Source organism: Mustelus asterias, chromosome 2, assembly GCF_964213995.1.
Source record: "Mustelus asterias chromosome 2, sMusAst1.hap1.1, whole genome shotgun sequence".
NCBI classification, from domain to species: Eukaryota; Metazoa; Chordata; class Chondrichthyes; order Carcharhiniformes; family Triakidae; genus Mustelus; species Mustelus asterias.
In genome coordinates this window covers 118,963,860-118,981,041 of record NC_135802.1, presented here as the reverse complement: position 1 = coordinate 118,981,041, position 17,182 = coordinate 118,963,860, and the positions used below count along the sequence as shown (strand labels likewise).

Below are 17,182 nucleotides of genomic sequence, written 5' to 3'. Positions count from 1 at the left end.
ATGGGATCATTCTTTTTTTCAGGCAGTCCTTTCCGACATGGCATGTCATCGTGACTCAAATGCTGTAACCATGTCCAATTTTGTAACTCCCCAATTTCTACCCTGTTATTTTTCAATGATGTCTGGTAAGTTTAACACTTCACAATAGTCCATGTTATACTTACAGGGGTGGTAGGGAATCATACTGAAACCCATGAATCAAAGTTTAATTTACCAATTTCTGTGAACCTCCCTCCCCACCTCATGGTAGAGTTTCCAACACAAACGAAGAAAGTGATACCTAGAGACAAGTATTTCCCCCACAAAAGGAAAAAAATAATGGGACAAATTTTAGCTGTATGCAGCATTAGAGAAGGTCATCTTCCTGTCTGGAACAGAGCATCAGCAGTAGGTTTTCAGCACTCTGAGCCTGTTTTCCTTCTCCATGCAATAAGATCACAATTGATCGGCATCTCAACTCCGTCTACCCAACTTGGTTCTGTATCCTCAATATCTTTGCCTAATAAAAATCTGTCTCAGTTTTGAAATTTTGATGAAAGGAAGTTGAAATATTGTTAAGAATGAGCATTCTAAGAAAAGGGAATAGGAAATGTTAAAAAGAACCACGCGTATGAGTACTACTGACATCGAAATACGCTCCTGCATGCTCCAGTATGAGTTGGGTGGAGTCTGGTTTGTTCCTACAGTATGTTACGTACATCTGGAACTTGTCAGCCTGTTTAGGAGAAAACAAAAACAACAAAGTCACAAACCACATTCTCACTGCTTCATCAGTCAAAACCTGAGGGAATAGCATGGAGTCATAGAGGTTTACAGCATGGAAACAGGCCCTTCGGCCCAACTTGTCCATGCCGTCCTTTTTTTTAAAAAAACCCCTAAGCTAATCCCAATTGCCCGCATTTGGCCGATATCCCTCTATACCCATCGTACCCATGTAACTATCTAAATGCTTTTTAAAAGATAAAATTGTACCCGCCTCTACTACTACCTCTGGCAGCTTGTTCCAGACACTCACCACCCTGTGTGTGAAAGAATTGCCCCTCTGGACACTTTTGTATCTCTCCCCTCTCACCTTAAAATATTGTTAAGAATACCATTCTAAGAAAAGGGAATAGGAAATGTTAAAAAGAACCAAGCGTATGAGTACTACTGACATCGAAATATGCTCCTGCATGCTCCAGTATGATGATAACAACATCTGGAGCATCTGTTTATTGGAGAAAAAGAAAGCTTAAAATTATTTGTTGAAAACTGTCTTGAAACAACAAAATGGAGATCCTGAGGCGGCTTGATATGGTCGATAGCAGAGTCTTGAACAAGGGGACATAGCTACAAGATAAAGGGCTGGTCATTTAAAACTGAGATGTGCAGAAATTTCTTCTCGCAGAGGGTGGTGAATCTCTGGAATTCTCTGCCCAAAGGGTAATGGAGGCTGGATCATTAGAGGTATTTGAAGTGGAGGTGGATCAATATTTGATAGATCGAGGAACTGAGAGCACTGGGAAAATGACACAGAAAAGGAGCTGAGGCCAGCATAGATCAGCCATGATTGTTTTGAATGGTGGGTCAGGTCCAAAGGGCCTGGTGGTCTAGTCCTGCTTCAATGATTAATTGATTAAAAAACTAAGGATTTTTAAATATGACCTAAAGGCGAAGTAAGAATAGAACAGTTACGATGTGCACCTTCACACTGGTCATTTTTTACATAGGAAATTAATTTTTTTGGATAGGGTCACAAAAAGGACAATTTCAAATTTTTCAAAAACAATTTGCAGCCTTGCATTTTAGCAACTTTGTTTTGCAGAAGATACATATGCACTATATATAATAGCCAATGTTGCCAATTAACTTGCACTATTATCTCTGAGGCCCATATAAACATCACAGCAGAAGAGTTGGTGCCAGCCTTGGTTCAGTGGCAACACACTTTCCTCTGAGCCAGAATGTTGAGAGTTGAAGTCTCACTCAAGAGACATCAGAGCATAATCTAGACCAACATTCTGCCGAGCGATTGCTGTACTGCTGGAGGTGCCGTTCTCTTGGGTGAGATGTTAAAGGCCCTGTTTGCCCACTCAGGTGGATGCAAACATTTCCATGGCACTATCTTGAAGAACAGCAAGAGAGTTCTCCCTGGCAATATTACATTGCCACTTCAGCTGTGAAATGCTTTGGTGCATCCTGAGGATGTGAAACACACCACCAAAATACAAGTTATATTCTTCTATAGATCATGATGTAGAAGTCAACCCAGCATGTCATTTGACACAATGCTATTAGCCCCAAAAGTCCTGTTTTTTTCATACACTTGGATTAATGGCTGCCCCCCCCACCCCTTTTAAGCCACAACAGGCTATACTCGCATTAGAGTCAGTCTCAATTTTTCACCCCAAAAATAGATATTTTACTTATCGGCACCTTACCACTTGAGTGCAAGGAATCAAGCGGCGTTGCAATGATGTGGAGGAGCTTAAGACAGGCCCACACAGAGCAAACCCCGCAAGGCTAACTAAAAAGATGATGACTTCCCACACCGGCACGTCACTTTTATAGTTAGTTAGTGACAAGTCAACACATGCTTTTGGAAGAATTTTTTGAGGCTTCAAAGGTTAACTTATACGCCAACATCTATGGTACATTACCAAACTAAATATCTATGACAGGACATAAAATTTATTAATGGGATCAAGGGAGTGTGTGTCGGAGAAATCTGAAAGAAATGAGAATTTTCCATAATTCCTTTGTTTTGAAAAAAGGCATACTGGTGTGAACAATGTTGGCTTTGACATGGTGGTAAACCTCACCCTAGTGCCTTAGCTCATGTATTGCTTTAATGTATTGTTGGTGTGATCCTGATACAACAATTTTCATTTATATAGCAGCTTTAACACAATAAAATATTTAATATAAAATAATTAAGCCTACAAATACGTTCCACCTTCAACAAAACCATGGTTGAATCTCAACTCCACTTTCCCACCCGATTCCTTGATTCATTTAGAGACCAAAAAGCCATTGACTTCGGCCTTGAATATATTAAAGAACCGAACATCCACAGCCCTCTACGATAAATAATTCAAAAGATTCACAACTCCTTGAGTAAAGAAATTTCCCCATATCCACATGTTTATTTACCATGGTTTGTGCATTTACACAAATGCACTTGTGGTTAGTTTAAGAAGTTGAAAACATTTAGTTTATTTTTTTTTTAATTAGACAAACTTAACAGGTCTGAATATTTAGAATATATATGTGAACTGCCATCAACTTGCTAAGCCCATTATCCTTGTTAGAAGCTGTATTGTTCTCTTGACGTGCAGATTTCAAGAAATGTGATATTACTATTTTTAAAAAATCTATAAATGCCAATTAGCTTCTTTCACATTTCTACTTGGCACAATTAAAATATTTTGAATGCATAAATACAAATTTTTGATGATGGTAAGGATACAGCATACACAACGTACCACTGCCTTTATTCAGTTGATATCTGGAAAATAAACAATTTCTGCTCTTCTAAAAGGTAGTGTTAATGGAAAAGACTTCACAGGGTGGCAAGATAAACTAACTAACTGACTGTGAGGTATGACATCTAAACACAATCCTGTCTTCATCTGATGTCCTTTTGTGCAAACTAGAGGTCATTGCCTGGTGATTAGGAGTAGGAACACTGGCTGAATTTTCCCTTCTTTAGACCACAAGGTTGAAGTTTTTCTTTCACCCTTACTACTGAACAAAGATCAGTTAACTAGCGTGTGTATACTACTGTGGAAAGCTGTTACATCTGCTTTAACCAATTAATCAGTCAGAGAACTCCACAAAGTATTTTAACTTATTCAGCTAATAGAGGAGGATTTTGGATACCAGGATGAACTGTTGGTAAGCCAGTTTTTAACTGCAACATAGAATCTGCATCATGGCTTGATGAAAATACAATTTTTAATATAATGATCATCAGACCTTGGCTGTAAGTGGTAAACCACAATATGTTTGCAATACATAAGCAAACAGTTAAAGTAATAAGTAGTTGAATATAGTTTTAATAGCTTGAAGTGATATGCTGCACCAACTGTTACCATAATTTGTCTAATTATTGGTTGCAAAAGGTCTCCTAAAAGCGACAAGTGACTTACCCAGGTGACAAAACAATGCCCCACATCTTCTGGCAGCTGTTCATACTTCTCCAGCTCTTTCAGAAATAAACTGCAAAGATATTTTGAAGTATGTAAAATCAAACAACTGAAAAATATAGTCTTAATTATGGCTTGCAACCAAGATGGTCTGCATTTAGATAAAAATGAGGACATCTTATGAATAATTTTACTGATGGCATGTGATAAAAATTGCAAATTAAAATCCTCAATTTATAACGCACAATTAATATATTTCCTCAAAAAAAGTACATTGGCTTATTCCAAAGGTAGGCCAGTTCACTTGTATTTATCTATATAATCTATATCTGCCCACATTCTTTACTGCATTAATAGATCTCTTTGTCTAGTTTGTTGCAATGACTTGTAAATTAAACAGTATTGCAGGTTTATGCACAAATCAGCTAATCCTATCCCAATCAATGGTATCACTGAAACTAGGATATGTGTGTCTGTCTCATTTAGCTGTAGCTATGGAAAAAAAACTGTTGAAGCATTCACTTTGGGAAAGCCTTAGATGTAGCTTAATAAAATTGGAAATGTGGGAACATTCAAAAATATTCCTTGAAAGTAGCTAACAGAGTAATGCTGGAGATCATTCAATTAAACACGCGTCATTTTGAAAAAAACAGAAACGTCTTCCTGAATGTCTATTTATTTCATTTTTGCATGTCCATGAGACTGTTGCTCACATTTTATCCGGCATTCTCCTATTTATTTATCATCTGCCATCATAAAGCTCTTTTACTACTTACTATCTTCAATTAATTCAAATTCCTCAATGACAAATCCTTCCAGGGCTTCACCATCTCTGGAATTTCTTTTAGCCCCACAACAGAGGGTTCCTTCTGCATTTCCAGCTCTGCTTTCTGAGTATTCGCCTCGTTTTTTACTTTTATTGCAGAGCTTTCAGCCAACTTGGCAATACATTCTGGAACTCTCACCTTAAATTAGCTCTTTCCCGATCTTCAAAAACATGCCCAAACCTATCCCTTCGACTCTGTCATTACTTACTTCTCCTATTACTGCTCAGTATTAATTTCCTTCCCTGTTATGTGCTTTAAATACTAAAAGACAATTTGATTATAATTTGAAAACATACATTTCACACGAGCATCATGTAAAAGGTGGTGTTTCAATTAAGCATTAGTTCAGGACAATGTTGAGGACATTTACAGTCACAGATGGAAAGTTCCTTCTAAATTCCTTCATTATTTTTAATTAATTAATTAATCCAATATCAGATAATGTATTGATATTAGATTACAATCTAACCATGCCTTGAATTTGCTGGATGTTAAAAATCATGCATTTTCCCAGCCCTGTGGGCACAAGCTTAGGGATGGCGGTCTGGGAAAAGATAGGGAAAGAACTAATTTAAGCTGAGAGTTCCAGAATGTATCGCCAAGTTGGCTGAAACTCTGCAATAAAAGTAAAAGAGGCGAATACAGGAAAGCAGAGTTGGAAATGCAGAAGGAACCCTCTGCTGTGGGGTTAAAGGAAGTTCCAGAGATAGAATGAGATGAGGTGCTAGAAGATTGCCCCCCAAAACCACTTGTGAACTTGCACGAAGTAGGCTGCAAAAAGATTGGCTGCCTGCTACGCAGCAGAAGGCAGCTGACTAGGGGGGTAAAGCCCCCATTTGGAGCAATGTTGCAACATTGCTAGAACGTTTCTACCTGTGAAGCAGCCCCCTCGCTGAATGTGGAGACTTCGAGCTCATTGGAGATGGCAAAGCCACAGTGTTGAAAGGCAGCAATTGTGACTGTGTCTAATTCCAGGAGCGTCTAATGATGGCCCTACTTGCTTCAGGGTTCTTTAATCATTATCTTCTCTGAAGATGAGTGAAAGGATCTCCATGTTGAGGCTCTTATGTTGGAGCTGCCAGCCTTATGATTGAGCCTGTGACCCTGGAGACTCATCCACCTGCATTAATAGTATGTTGAGCATGGAAGTGGCCAATTGGAAGGCTGTCTCCCACAACATTGCGCTGCTGGTCTCATTGCCAGCAGATGTGGGCTTGGGCCCGTCGTATGGTTCTGATGTTGCGAGTCCCACGGCCTGGAGATAAAATCTGACCAATCACGTCTATGAGAAGAGAACTCATATGCCTCAATGAAATGCCTCAATGAACTGAGTTTAACCAAAACGAAGTCCTTATCAATTTGGTCAGATTAACCCATTCATATCCTTGTGAATTAATGAGATTACAAGCTTGTCTTCAAGTGCAGAATGTTTTCAAATAAATCAATTGGCATAATGTTCAAAATAGTTCGAAAAGACATCCATGTCGCTGAGTGTGTTAAGCATTTTAGGAAATTATCCCACCTGACCTTGGGCAGATTTTCAATCAGGTAACTCAGTGAATAAGGCATCTACATGACCACTCACCATCCCATGTGACATACAGCACTATTTCATTATACTACCCTTTGACAAAGCATTTTGAGGCTTTTGAAGTGAGGATTTGCTATTCTTGAATAGAGGACACAAAAATGTGAATCTCTACTGATTTTCCCCCCAGCGCAAGAAACATTTTGCAGAACAGGTTGCTTCTGGTTAATGCTGAAATTTGTTCATAAAGCGTGGAAATGTGAGCAGTACAACAAAACTGTTACATCATATATTAAGCTTACTTACTTATTATGGAACTCATAAATTTCCTGCATATTGCCAAATATTATATGCTCTTTATTGATAATCCCAGGTGGAATTTCATCTACACCACTCGTCATTTCCCAGAGATACGTCTAGTTTGGAAAGAGAAAATCATTTTGGAGGACTATACACTGAATACATTAATTGTTAGCAGTTGTGTCTTATAAGAGTGAAACACTAACTATTTTACAACTAAAAATTTTAGAAATTTCTAATTGAAATGGTCTCTCACAAATTAAAGAAAATTATCTTGAAGAAACAATCATCTTTCCGGTTAAAGGACAGAATTTTATTCATGTTAGAGCTATAGTTGATATGGTTTAAAGCATGTTAATTCCAATAATTCACACTTTAGCAACAGTTTTAAGTTTTTAAACAAGATCTAGATCGCCAAATGCAGGAATCTCTGATTCTGACCATCCAGAATAAATGGTGTCAATAGATGACAAGCTGGTTTATTCACAGCAAGATGGACAAACGTTAGGTAAAAATACTTCCACCAAATTACAGCAATCAAAGAAAAACATTGTTTAGAAATTTTGAAAAATAGTGCATATTTGTGTTGTATTTTAGATTTAACTGTTTCTCAAAAAATGAAACATGGGAATAAATACATGCAAAGTTTCACGCATTTCTTTCAAACTAATTTTTAATATCCACCCTGTTTTTAAAAGTCATTCAATGTATCAATCACTCAATAACTAGCAAAAACACTCAGTTGCAGGATTTTTGCAATATAACTGCAACAGTTATATATGATGTGAGAAACTTACTTCCAAACACTCTCGAAGATCTCGCACGTAAGCCTTTTCAGTTTGGATCAGCTCAGCCATAATAAATCTGAGGACAAGGCAATAGATTGTTTAATCAGAATTTATAATTATTTACATTGTTTAAAATGACCCAATTAATTCCAATCTACCCACCTTTGAGAAACTTAAGAAGCCTGGGAAAAACCATTTAGGCATTTAACAGTCTTAAGGTTTTATTCTTTCACAAAATGCCGACACTATAGTTAAGAAAGCCCACCAACACCTTTACTTTCTCAGAAGACTAAGGAAATTTGGCATGTCAGCTGTGACTCTCACCAACTTTTACAGATGCACCATAAAAAGCATTCTTTCTGGTTGTATCACAGCTTGGTATGGCTCCTGCTCTGCCCAAGACAGCAAGGAACTACAAAAGGTCGTGAATGTAGCCCAATCCATCACGCAAACCAGCCTCCCATCCATTGACTCTGTCTACACTTCCCGCTGCCTCGGCAAAACAGCCAGCATAATTAAGGACCCCCATGCACTTCGGACATTCTCTCTTCCACCTTCTTCCTTCGGGAAAAAGATACAAAAGTCTGAGGTCACGGACCAACCGACTCAAGAACAGCTTCTTCCCTGCTGCTGTCAGACTTTTGAATGGACTTACCTTGCACTAAGCTGATCTTTCTCTACACCCTAGCTCTGACTGTAAGACTACATTCTGCACTCTCTAGTTTCCTTCTCTATGAACAGTATGTTTTGTCTGTATAGCGCACAAGAAACAATACTTTTCATTGTATGTTAATACATGTGACAATAATAACTCAAAATCAAAAAAATTATACACAAGTTAAAGCATAAGAGATAACATAATAAATTTCTCAGCAAGTGCCCAAACTATCCTTTCTTCCTTATGGAACATCCTTTCCAGTTTACAAAAAATAAGTGCTTTCAAACTTAGTTAACAATCATGTGGCTACACCCATGACAATAGATTGAAGATGTAAAAGGAATAGTTTCTGTAAAACAATTCAATATAATTAATTTTCTTAAATCAGAATGGGAGAAGTCAATTAACACTTGAAGGAAATCAAAACATACTCTTTCCTGCGAGCTGATTTACGCCTTTCTTCATTAAGTTCATGTGCGGCATCACGGAGTTTCACCTCTGAACCAGGAGCACTCGCCGGGATGATGTCCAATTGTAAGTCTTTGCTCTGCATTGAAAAGTGCAGAAAACAGTACAGGGAGTTCTATATGCATGCAAGAAAGATAGTGGAAATAAAAGAGCATAATATACCTAGCTGCCATGTTAACTTACCCCTTTGGAGTCCGAGATTCCAAGTGCCTTTTCTAATGCTACACGATATTTCTCCATGCGGAGGGAGAAATCCCGATATCGCTTATCTACTGCTGTGACCCAATTCTTGATTTCCACTGCATGGGAGTGTCCTTTTTCACAAAAGCCATCAGCCAGTTGTATCAACAGTTTCACACGATCTTTGGTTTGCTATAATGGAGGACAGACCAAATTTAAGATGCTGGCATTGACATACAACATTCAGCAGGGCACACAGTGAGTTCTGAGTCTTGTATGGTTGAACATTAAGTGAATTGATCACACACAACTATGCTTATATGTAGGGTATAGTCCAAGCTATGAGCTAACTCCATGCTTGCTGCTACACATCTCTTTCCAATCCACACAACTCACTCTAGTCTCAGGTCATGTGTCCCTTTATATCACACTGTGGGCAGTACTGTTTCCCAATCCCACATTAATCCTTGCGATGCCAGATACCTATATACTACAGCCATGACAACGCAAGCATAAATATTCTGTGTAAGAGTACCATTTATTAAAGCACTGGTATCATCGGCTGTATGAAAATATTACTTTCACATAAGGCCATTTAAGAAACAATGCCAAGATGGGGGCAAGTTGTATGACACACAGCAAGTATAACCTTGCACATTTATAGCATGGAGAGAGCAGAACTAAGCAAGAAAAACAAGTATGAGTAAATAAGGTTTGATGTTTTTTCCTTGAGCATCATTAAATCTGTTGGCAATTATACTACATCCATTCGCGCGCAACTAAACCTCGAACTTTTCCTCCATCTTGACTACTGAATTCTCAAAATGGTTGAATTATTTATGAAGTGCAGGCACTGAAAGTCTAACTTTTAAAATGGGAGCAATTTTTTCTTCAGTTACCTCAATGCCCAATGTGGAAACTCCAGCTATCAAGAATTTCAAAATATTAAATATCAAAACTCAAGCTATGATCTTACCCTCTACTCTATTTTGGGCTCAGAAGAAAATGACAACATTGCTAAAAATACTATTCAAAATATTTAGGGCAAAGTAGAATTCCAGACATTGCTCCATGTGCGGATTCTTTCAAACACAGATATCTTGTTTACCTTTGCAGTAATTTGGAACTCTTCATGTTCTTTTAAAAGCTCTTGAGTGTGGGGAATGCTGGAACCTGTAGATGTATGTGTGGACAGATAGAACTCCCCAGTATCATGGATCCACTCCAGAGCCTACAAAGAATTGAAGCATATGGTGTCACAAGCAGGGATGTTTAGCTAAGTATTTACATCACATTAATATGAGGGCCAATGTCTATTAATATTGTTTTAAATGTTGGATTTAAACCCTCTGGATAAGTCTTCCATCTCCAGTCCAGCCTCAGACATACGTCCTTCTCTTTCCACAGACACACAGCTTATCACATTATATTTTAAACACAGAATGAAGCATGTAACTTGTTAGAATGTACAATATGCTCAATTTAGAGGGATTTTAAGCACAACTCTTAGCATCCGCATTTCAAAGGTGTTTATTTTCTTCCACAGATCCTAACTTATTGTCCAGGTTTCTGACACATAAGAAAGTAGTTAGAATTTAGCATGTTATGAGTTTTTTCTCATTACAAACTTGAGGTTTCTTGTTCACACATCCCTCATTTTCACAACATTCTTTGTGGCTAGCTCTACCCTTTTTGACTTTGTCATAAGAACATAAGAACTAGGAGCAGGAGTAGGCCATCTGGCCCCTCGAGCCTGCTCCGCCATTCCACAAGATCATGGCTGATCTTTTTGTGGACTCAGCTCCGCTTACCCACCCGCTCACCATAACCCGTAATTCCTTTACTGTTCAAAAATTTATCTATTGTTGCCTTAAAAACATTCAATGAGGTAGCCGCAACTGCCTCACTGGGCAGGGAATTCCAGATTCACAACCCTTTGAATTTCCTCCTCAACTCAGTCCGAAATCTGCAACTCCATATTTTAAGGCTATGTCCCCTAGTTCTAGTTTCACCTGCCAGTGGAAACACTTCCCTGCTTCTATCTTATCTATTCCCTTCATAATCTTATATGTTTCCATAAGGGTTCCCCTCATTCTTCTGAATTCCAATGAGTAAAGTCCCAGACTACTCAGTCTCTCCTCAGAAGCCAACCCTCTCACCTCCAGAATCAACCTAGTGAATCTCCCCTGTACTCCCTCCAGTGCCAGTATATCCTTTCTCAAGTAAGGAGACCAAAACTATACATAGTGCTCCAGATGAGGCCTCACCAGCACCTTATCCAGCTGCAACATAACCTTGCTGTTTTTAAACTCCATCCCTCTAGCAATGAAGGACAAAATTCCATTTGCCTTCTTAATTGCCTTTGCACCTGCCAACCAACTCCTTGTGATTCCTGCACAAGGACACCCAGGTCCCTCTGCACAGCAGCATGCTGCAATTTTTTACCATTTAAATAATAGTCCATTTTGCTGTTATTCCTACCAAAATGGATGACCTCACATTTATCAACATTGTACTCCGTCTGCCAGACCCTTGCCCACTCACTTAGACTATCTATATCCCTTTGCAGACTTAGTGTCCTCTGCACACTTTGCTCTGCCACTCTCAGTGTCATCTTAGTGTCATCTGCAAATTTTGACACACTACACTTGGTCCCCAACTCCAAATTATCTATGTAAATCGTAAACAATTGCGGTCCCAACACTGATCCCTGAGGCACACCACTAGTCACTGATCGGCCACCAGAAAAACACCCATTTACCCCCACTCTTTGCTGTCTGTTATCCATGCTAATACATTACCTGTAACACCATGCACCTTTATCTTATGCACCACTCCGTCCACCTGTGATTCCGCTTTCAAGGAGCTATGAACATGTACCCCTAGATCTCGTTGTTCTGTAACTCTCCCCAACTGAGTAAGTCCTACCCTGGTTCAATCTACCAAAATACATCACCTCGCATTTGTCTAAATTAAACTCCATCTGCCATTCGTCAGCCCACGGCCCAATTGATCAAGATCCCATTGCAATCGGAGATAACTTTCTTCACTGTCCAGCATGCCACCAATCTTGGTGTCATCTGCAAACTTACTAACCATGCCTCTTATATTCTCATCCAAATCATTAATATAAATTACAAACAACCCAGCACTGATCCCTGAGGCACTCCGCTGGTCACAGGCCTCCAGAGTGTGTCGACTAGGGGATTTTCACAGTAACTTCAGTGTGAACATAAGCCTACTTGTGACTAATAAATAAACTTTACTATTCCCTCTCTGGGTTCCTACACAAGGTCTAATTCCAGACTGTCTTTCACCAATTTCTGCTTCAATAAGTTTTATTTCTTTCCATTATGATTTCCAAGATCACTTTAATGAGATGACCCATCAAGTTTCTAATTCTAAAATGATTGCGCTTCATTCCTTTAAGTTTCTTGGATAACAATGAATAAAGAATGTCTCAAGTCACTTGGAATGTTTCTTCAGGATAGGCAAATCTATTATTACTTCTGTTTCTCCAAGAGGTTTTAGAAAAATGGTTGTTACTTTATCTATTGCTGCACGGTAGCACGGCGGCACGGTAGCACAGTGGTTAGCACTGCTGCTTCACAGCTCCAGGGTCCCGGGTTCAATTCCCGGCTCGGGTCACTGTCTGTGTGGAGTTTGCACATTCTCCTCGTGTCTGCGTGGGTTTCCTCCGGGTGCTCCGGTTTCCTCCCACAGTCCAAAGATGTGCGGGTTAGGTTGATTGGCCAGGTTAAAAATTACCCCTTAGAGTCCTGAGATGTGTAGGTTAGAGGGATTCGCGGGTAAATATGTGGGGATATGGGGGTAGGGCCTGGGTGGGATTGTGGTCGGTGCAGACTCGATGGGCCAAATGGCCTCCTTCTGCACTGTAGGGTTCCTATGATTCCTATGATTATTCCTAGAGATTTTCTTGGATTTCCAATTTCGAAGCATTCTCGACCTTTAATATAATGTTTGGTCCTTCATTTGCCTCAATATCATCTTACAATTCACTTATATATGTCCATTTTTTACTACTGCATCCCTTTCAAATAATATTTTACTAATTTTGTCCTTTATGCATCCATTATCCACTGTTATCCCTTTCCTTCTAGTTGTCAAAGATTTCACTTTTAGAGCACATCTTATGATTTCTTTGCAGCTCCAATAATTTACCACATATCGCAGTATATGATTTCTCTTTCGCTTGCTGACATGCATTCTTTATTTCCTTTTCAATTTCATCACACTCAGGTGTGTTTCTATTCTTTCCTCTTTCTATCTTCAATGCTAGTATCTCATCTGTCATCCAACCTGGTCTCATTTTCTTTTCTGTTTTGATGATATTTTCTTTGCAACATGTTGTATTCTCTCCTTCACGTGAACCAGGGTATCCGAGAGAAAATGGTCCGTTCGGAATGGGAAAAGGGAAGAGCAGGGGAAGTAGTGTTTGCCCACTGACTCCCACAGCTAGCCCGCCCACATTTCCTCACACCCGAGACCTTGTAAAGGGCTCTATTCCATTCACTGAGTTCTTCCATCTCATCTGTTACAATGATGCCACCTTCCACACCAGCATTTGAGGCGAATATTTTCCTCAACTGATGATTCAGCAGCCCCTATCCTCGTTGACAGGGACCATACCTGCACATTTCCCACACTTCTGTTCTCCCCCTTCCCTTGCCTCCCCTTGTCCTCACCTTCCACCTCCACTAGCCATATTTTCTGCCATTTCCATCACATCCAGTGTGATGCAATCACCAAATATATCTTCCCCTCTCCTCCCAGCATTCTGAAAAGACTGATCCTTCCATGATACCTTGGTATCATGATATCTCCTCCATCATACTATTATCTTGTCCCTCTTTCCACATCCCCTTTCAATGCAGATGAACGAACTATAACACCGGCTCTCTCCTCTCATTGTCCATGGCCCAGGACATTTCTTCAGGTGAAGCAGTGAATACTGCTTTCAATTTAGTATACTGTATTCAATGCTCACAATATGTTCTCCTCTATGCTGGGGAGACCAAAAGCAGATTCAGTGACTGTTTTGCGTAACATCCCCGTTCAGTCTGTAAGCATAAATCCGAGCTTCAGGTGATGTGTCATTTTAATTTTCCACTTTGCTGTCATGCTTACATCTCTGTCCTTGACCTGGTGCACTGTTCCAGTGGGAGAAGGGAAGGGAGTGTGCAGTCTGTGGAGGGATCCCCTGTGGTTGTCCCCCTCCAAAATAGGTATATTGTTTTGGATTCTGTGGAGGGGGATGACCCTCCAGGGGTAAGCCACGAGGACCAGATCGCCTCCACGGAGACAGGCTCAGGGCTCCAGAAGGGAAAGAAGGGGTTTAGGAGAGCGATAGTTGTGGGGGACGCAATAGTTAGAGGCACGGACAGGCGCTTCTGTGGGACTGAACGAGAATCCAGGATGGTAGTCTGCCTCCCTGGTGCCAGGGTACTGGATGTCTCCGAGAGGGTAGGAAGCATATTTAAAAAGGAAGGTAGTCAAACGGATGTGATTGTACACATTGGGGGAAATGATGTAGGTAGGAAGAGCAGGGGGGTCATACGAGAGAAATTCAGGGAGTTGGGTGCTAGGCTAAAAAGTAAGGCCTCCAGGGTAGCAATCTCTGGACTGCTCCCGGTGCCTAGTGCAAGTGAGGCTCGGAACAGGGAGATTCTACAGTTGAACGCGTGGCTAAAGGACTGGTGCAAGAGGGAGGGTTTTAAATTCATAGATAACTGGGAAATCTTCAAGTCAGGATGGCAACTGTACAGAAAGGATGGGTTACACCTTAACTGGAAGGGAGCAAATATCCTGGCTGGGAGTTTTGCTAGAGTGTTTCGGCAGGATTTAAACTAGTGTGGCAGGGGGGTGGGGAACAAAACAGGAGGTCAGTAAATACTGAGGCTGGGGTCGAGCTGGGGGCCAGGGCAAGGCTAGCTAAGAAGAGGAGCACTCTGGAGGAGAAGGACCTGACTGGGCCTGGAGGTCTGGAGTGCAATGCGAGGAGTGTAATGGGTAAAACAGACGAACTTAGGGCCTTAATGCTTGTGCGGAATTTGGATGTGGTTGCGGTGACGGAAACTTGGTTAAAAGGACAGGACTGGCAGCTGAATATTCCGGGGTATAAGTGTTTTAGGCGAGACAGAGGGGGGGCTAAAAAAGGTGGGGGAGTAGCGATATTAGTTAAGGAGCATATTACCGCGGTGCAGAGGGTAGACAACTTAGAGGGGTCATGTACTGAGTCGCTGTGGGTGGAACTCAGAAACAGGAAGGGTGCAGTCACTATGCTGGGGGTGTACTACAGACCACCCAACAGCCCACGGGAAGTGGAGGAAAGGATATGTCAGGAGATTCTGGATAGGTGCAGAAAACATAGGGTTGTTGTAGTGGGGGACTTTAATTTCCCTGGCACAGACTGGAAAGTGCTTAGAGCTGGGGGACCGGACGGGGAGGAATTTGTAAAATGCGTACTGGAAGGTTCTTTGGAACAGTATGTAGATAGCCCGACTAGAGAGGGGGCTATACTGGACCTAGTTCTGGGAAATGAGCCCGGTCAGGTCGTCAACGTTTCGGGTAGGGGAACATGTGGCAAATAGTGACCACAACTCTGTTAACTTTAGGATAGTAATGGACAAGGATGAGTGCTGTCCTACGGGCAGGGTGCTAAATTGGGGGAAGGCTGACTATAGCCGGATTAGGCAGGAATTGGTGGATGTTGATTGGGAGAGGATGTTCGAGGGCAAGTCCGCGTCTGGCATGTGGGAGTCTTTTAAGGAACTATTGATAAGGCTGCAGGATAGGCATGTGCCTGTAAAAAGGAAAGATAGGAAAGGTAGGATTCGAGAGCCGTGGATAACCAGGGAAATTGAGGATCTGATTAAAATGAAAAGGGAGGCGTACGTTAAGTCCAGGCAACTGAAAACAGATGGAGCTCTGGAGGAATACAGAGAGTAGGAAAGATCTCAAACGGGGAGTTAGAAGGGCAAAAAGAGGTCACGAGATGTTCTTGGCAGGCAGGATTAAGGAGAATCCTAAGGCATTCTATTCATACGTTAGGAACAAAAGAGTTGTCAGGGAGAAAATCGGACCTCTCAGGGACAAAGGAGGGGAATTATGCTTAGAACCCAAGGGAATAGGGGAGATCCTAAATGAATACTTTGCATCGGTATTCACGAAGGAGAGGGGCGTGTTAACCGGGAGTGTCTCGGAGGGAGGTGTTGACCCGTTAAAAAAAATCTCCATTACAAGAGAGGAAGTGTTAGGTTTTTTAGGGAACATTAAAACTGACAAAGCCCCAGGGCCTGATGGCATCTATCCTCGACTGCTCAGGGAGACGAGAGGTGAAATTGCTGGGCCTCTGACAGAAATCTTTGTCGCTTCTTTGGACACGGGTGAGGTCCCTGAGGATTGGAGGATAGCGAATGTGGTCCCGTTGTTTAAGAAGGGTAGCAGGGATAACCCAGGAAATTATAGGCCGGTGAGCTTGACATCCGTGGTAGGGAAGTTGTTGGAGAGGATTCTTAGAGACAGGATGTATGCGCATTTAGAACGGAACAATCTCATTAGTGACAGACAGCATGGTTTTGTAAGAGGGAGGTCGTGCCTTACAAATTTGGTGGAGTTTTTTGAGGAAGTGACAAAAACGCTTGATGAAGGAAGGGCCGTGGATGTCGTCTATATGGATTTCAGTAAGGCATTTGACAAAGTCCCACATGGCAGGTTGGTTAAGAAGGTTAAGGCTCATGGGATACAAGGAGAAGTGGCTACATGGGTGGAGAACTGGCTTGGCCATAGGAGACAGAGGGTAGTGGTCGAAGGGTCTTTTTCCGGCTGGAGGTCTGTGACCAGTGGTGTTCCGCAGGGCTCTGTACTAGGACCTCTGCTATTTGTGATATATATAAATGATTTGGAAGAAGGTGTAACTGGTGTAATCAGCAAGTTTGCGGATGACACGAAGATAGCTGGAATTGCGGATAGCGAAGAGCATTGTCGGGCAATACAGCAGGATATAGATAGGCTGGAAAATTGGGCGGAGAGGTGGCAGATGGAATTTAATCCGGATAAATGCGAAGTGATGCATTTTGGAAGGAATAATGTAGGGAGGAGTTATACAATAAATGGCAGAGTCATCAGGAGTATAGAAACACAGAGGGACCTAGGTGTGCAAGTCCACAAATCCTTGAAGGTGGCAACACAGGTGGAGAAGGTGGTGAAGAAGGCATATGGTATGCTTGCCTTTATAGGACGGGGTATAGAGTATAAAAGCTGGAGTCTGATGATGCAGCTGTATA

At 41.1% G+C, this 17,182-nt stretch overlaps 1 protein-coding gene across 3 annotated transcripts in view; it reads right to left on the bottom strand.

The window, feature by feature from the left end:
* LOC144510730 (triple functional domain protein) overlaps positions 1-17,182 on the bottom strand; it is a 589,246-nt gene that overhangs the window by 215,303 nt on the left and 356,761 nt on the right. For all 3 annotated transcript variants that reach the window (XM_078240506.1, XM_078240513.1, XM_078240521.1), the window contains 7 exons: positions 9,985-10,107; positions 8,880-9,068; positions 8,660-8,775; positions 7,580-7,646; positions 6,789-6,898; positions 4,131-4,200; positions 626-715 (listed from right to left, as the gene is read on the bottom strand). In XM_078240506.1, the coding sequence (XP_078096632.1) occupies positions 626-715; positions 4,131-4,200; positions 6,789-6,898; positions 7,580-7,646; positions 8,660-8,775; positions 8,880-9,068; positions 9,985-10,107 (765 nt within the window). The remainder of the gene's footprint in view (positions 1-625; positions 716-4,130; positions 4,201-6,788; positions 6,899-7,579; positions 7,647-8,659; positions 8,776-8,879; positions 9,069-9,984; positions 10,108-17,182) is intronic.